At 40.7% G+C, this 956-nt stretch overlaps 1 protein-coding gene across 1 annotated transcript in view; it reads left to right on the top strand.

The window, feature by feature from the left end:
• PIK3CG (phosphatidylinositol-4,5-bisphosphate 3-kinase catalytic subunit gamma) overlaps positions 1 to 616 on the top strand; it is a 34899-nt gene extending 34283 nt beyond the window's left edge. The window contains 1 exon segment of the mRNA XM_007453337.1: positions 1 to 616. This exon segment is cut by the window's left edge and continues 15 nt beyond it. Coding sequence (XP_007453399.1) covers positions 1 to 198 — 198 coding nt within the window. The 3' untranslated portion in view covers positions 199 to 616.
• Positions 617 to 956: the final 340 nt, after the last annotated feature.

Consider the following 956-nt stretch of genomic DNA (forward strand, 5'->3'; position numbering starts at 1 on the left):
GGAATGCCCCAGTTAACCAGCAAAGAAGATATCGAATACATTCGAGATGCGCTGACAGTGGGGAAGAGCGAGGAGGATGCTAAAAAGTATTTTCTGGATCAGATTGAAGTTTGCAGAGACAAAGGATGGACTGTGCAGTTTAACTGGTTCCTACATCTTGTTCTTGGCATCAAACAAGGGGAGAAACATTCTGCCTAATACTTTGGGCTAGAATTTAAAAGCTTTAAATCTGTACGGCGGTCATCATACTTGATTTAAAATGTCATAGGACATTATGAAAGCTGCCACTTGAGAAATATAGCTCTTTCTCTAGCTGAACTCTTCACTGGAGAAAAATATTGGCACGTCTGATTGTTTAGGTGATGTTCAATTTCAGCCTTATTTGCAGGTTTGTTTTTTTCTCATTTGTCTCCATGATGTTGGAGAACATTCTAAGTTTAAACAGCCTAATTCCTCCCTCATTGTGGCTGATGTTTTGACTATCATACTACTGAGTACTTCTGGAAATTCTTTAGAACAATTGGTAACATCTCTTTTCATCTGGGCTTCTTCTCAATTTGGGTTATCCTTGTGTTTCTCAAACTCTTTTCAGAAGAAAAAAATATGATCATTGTAACCTTTGTCTCATTCCGTAAATGACACTTCCGAACATTCCCTCCATGGCTGCAGATGTTAGTGATGTGCTAAAAGTAAGCAAAGCGAGCTAGTATTTTCAGGGTCTTTTGTAGTTAGGTTCTCTTACCACTGAGACTCACAAACACAAAATGGGACATCTGAACCTTTGTGCCCTGGCCCTTCTCCGCTGGTCTGGTTCCAGGGTTAAGAAGAGCAAAATTTGTCTCAACTCTGCCCACAGAGCAAACTCTCAAGTGCAATTATGATAGCCTTCTCAGCGTAGAAACAGAAAATAACTAAAAGGACTCATTTGGGGCCTTTATATTCCCCCCCCCCCCCCC

Source organism: Lipotes vexillifer, unplaced genomic scaffold (assembly GCF_000442215.2).
Source record: "Lipotes vexillifer unplaced genomic scaffold, Lipotes_vexillifer_v1.1 scaffold192, whole genome shotgun sequence".
NCBI classification, from domain to species: Eukaryota; Metazoa; Chordata; class Mammalia; order Artiodactyla; family Lipotidae; genus Lipotes; species Lipotes vexillifer.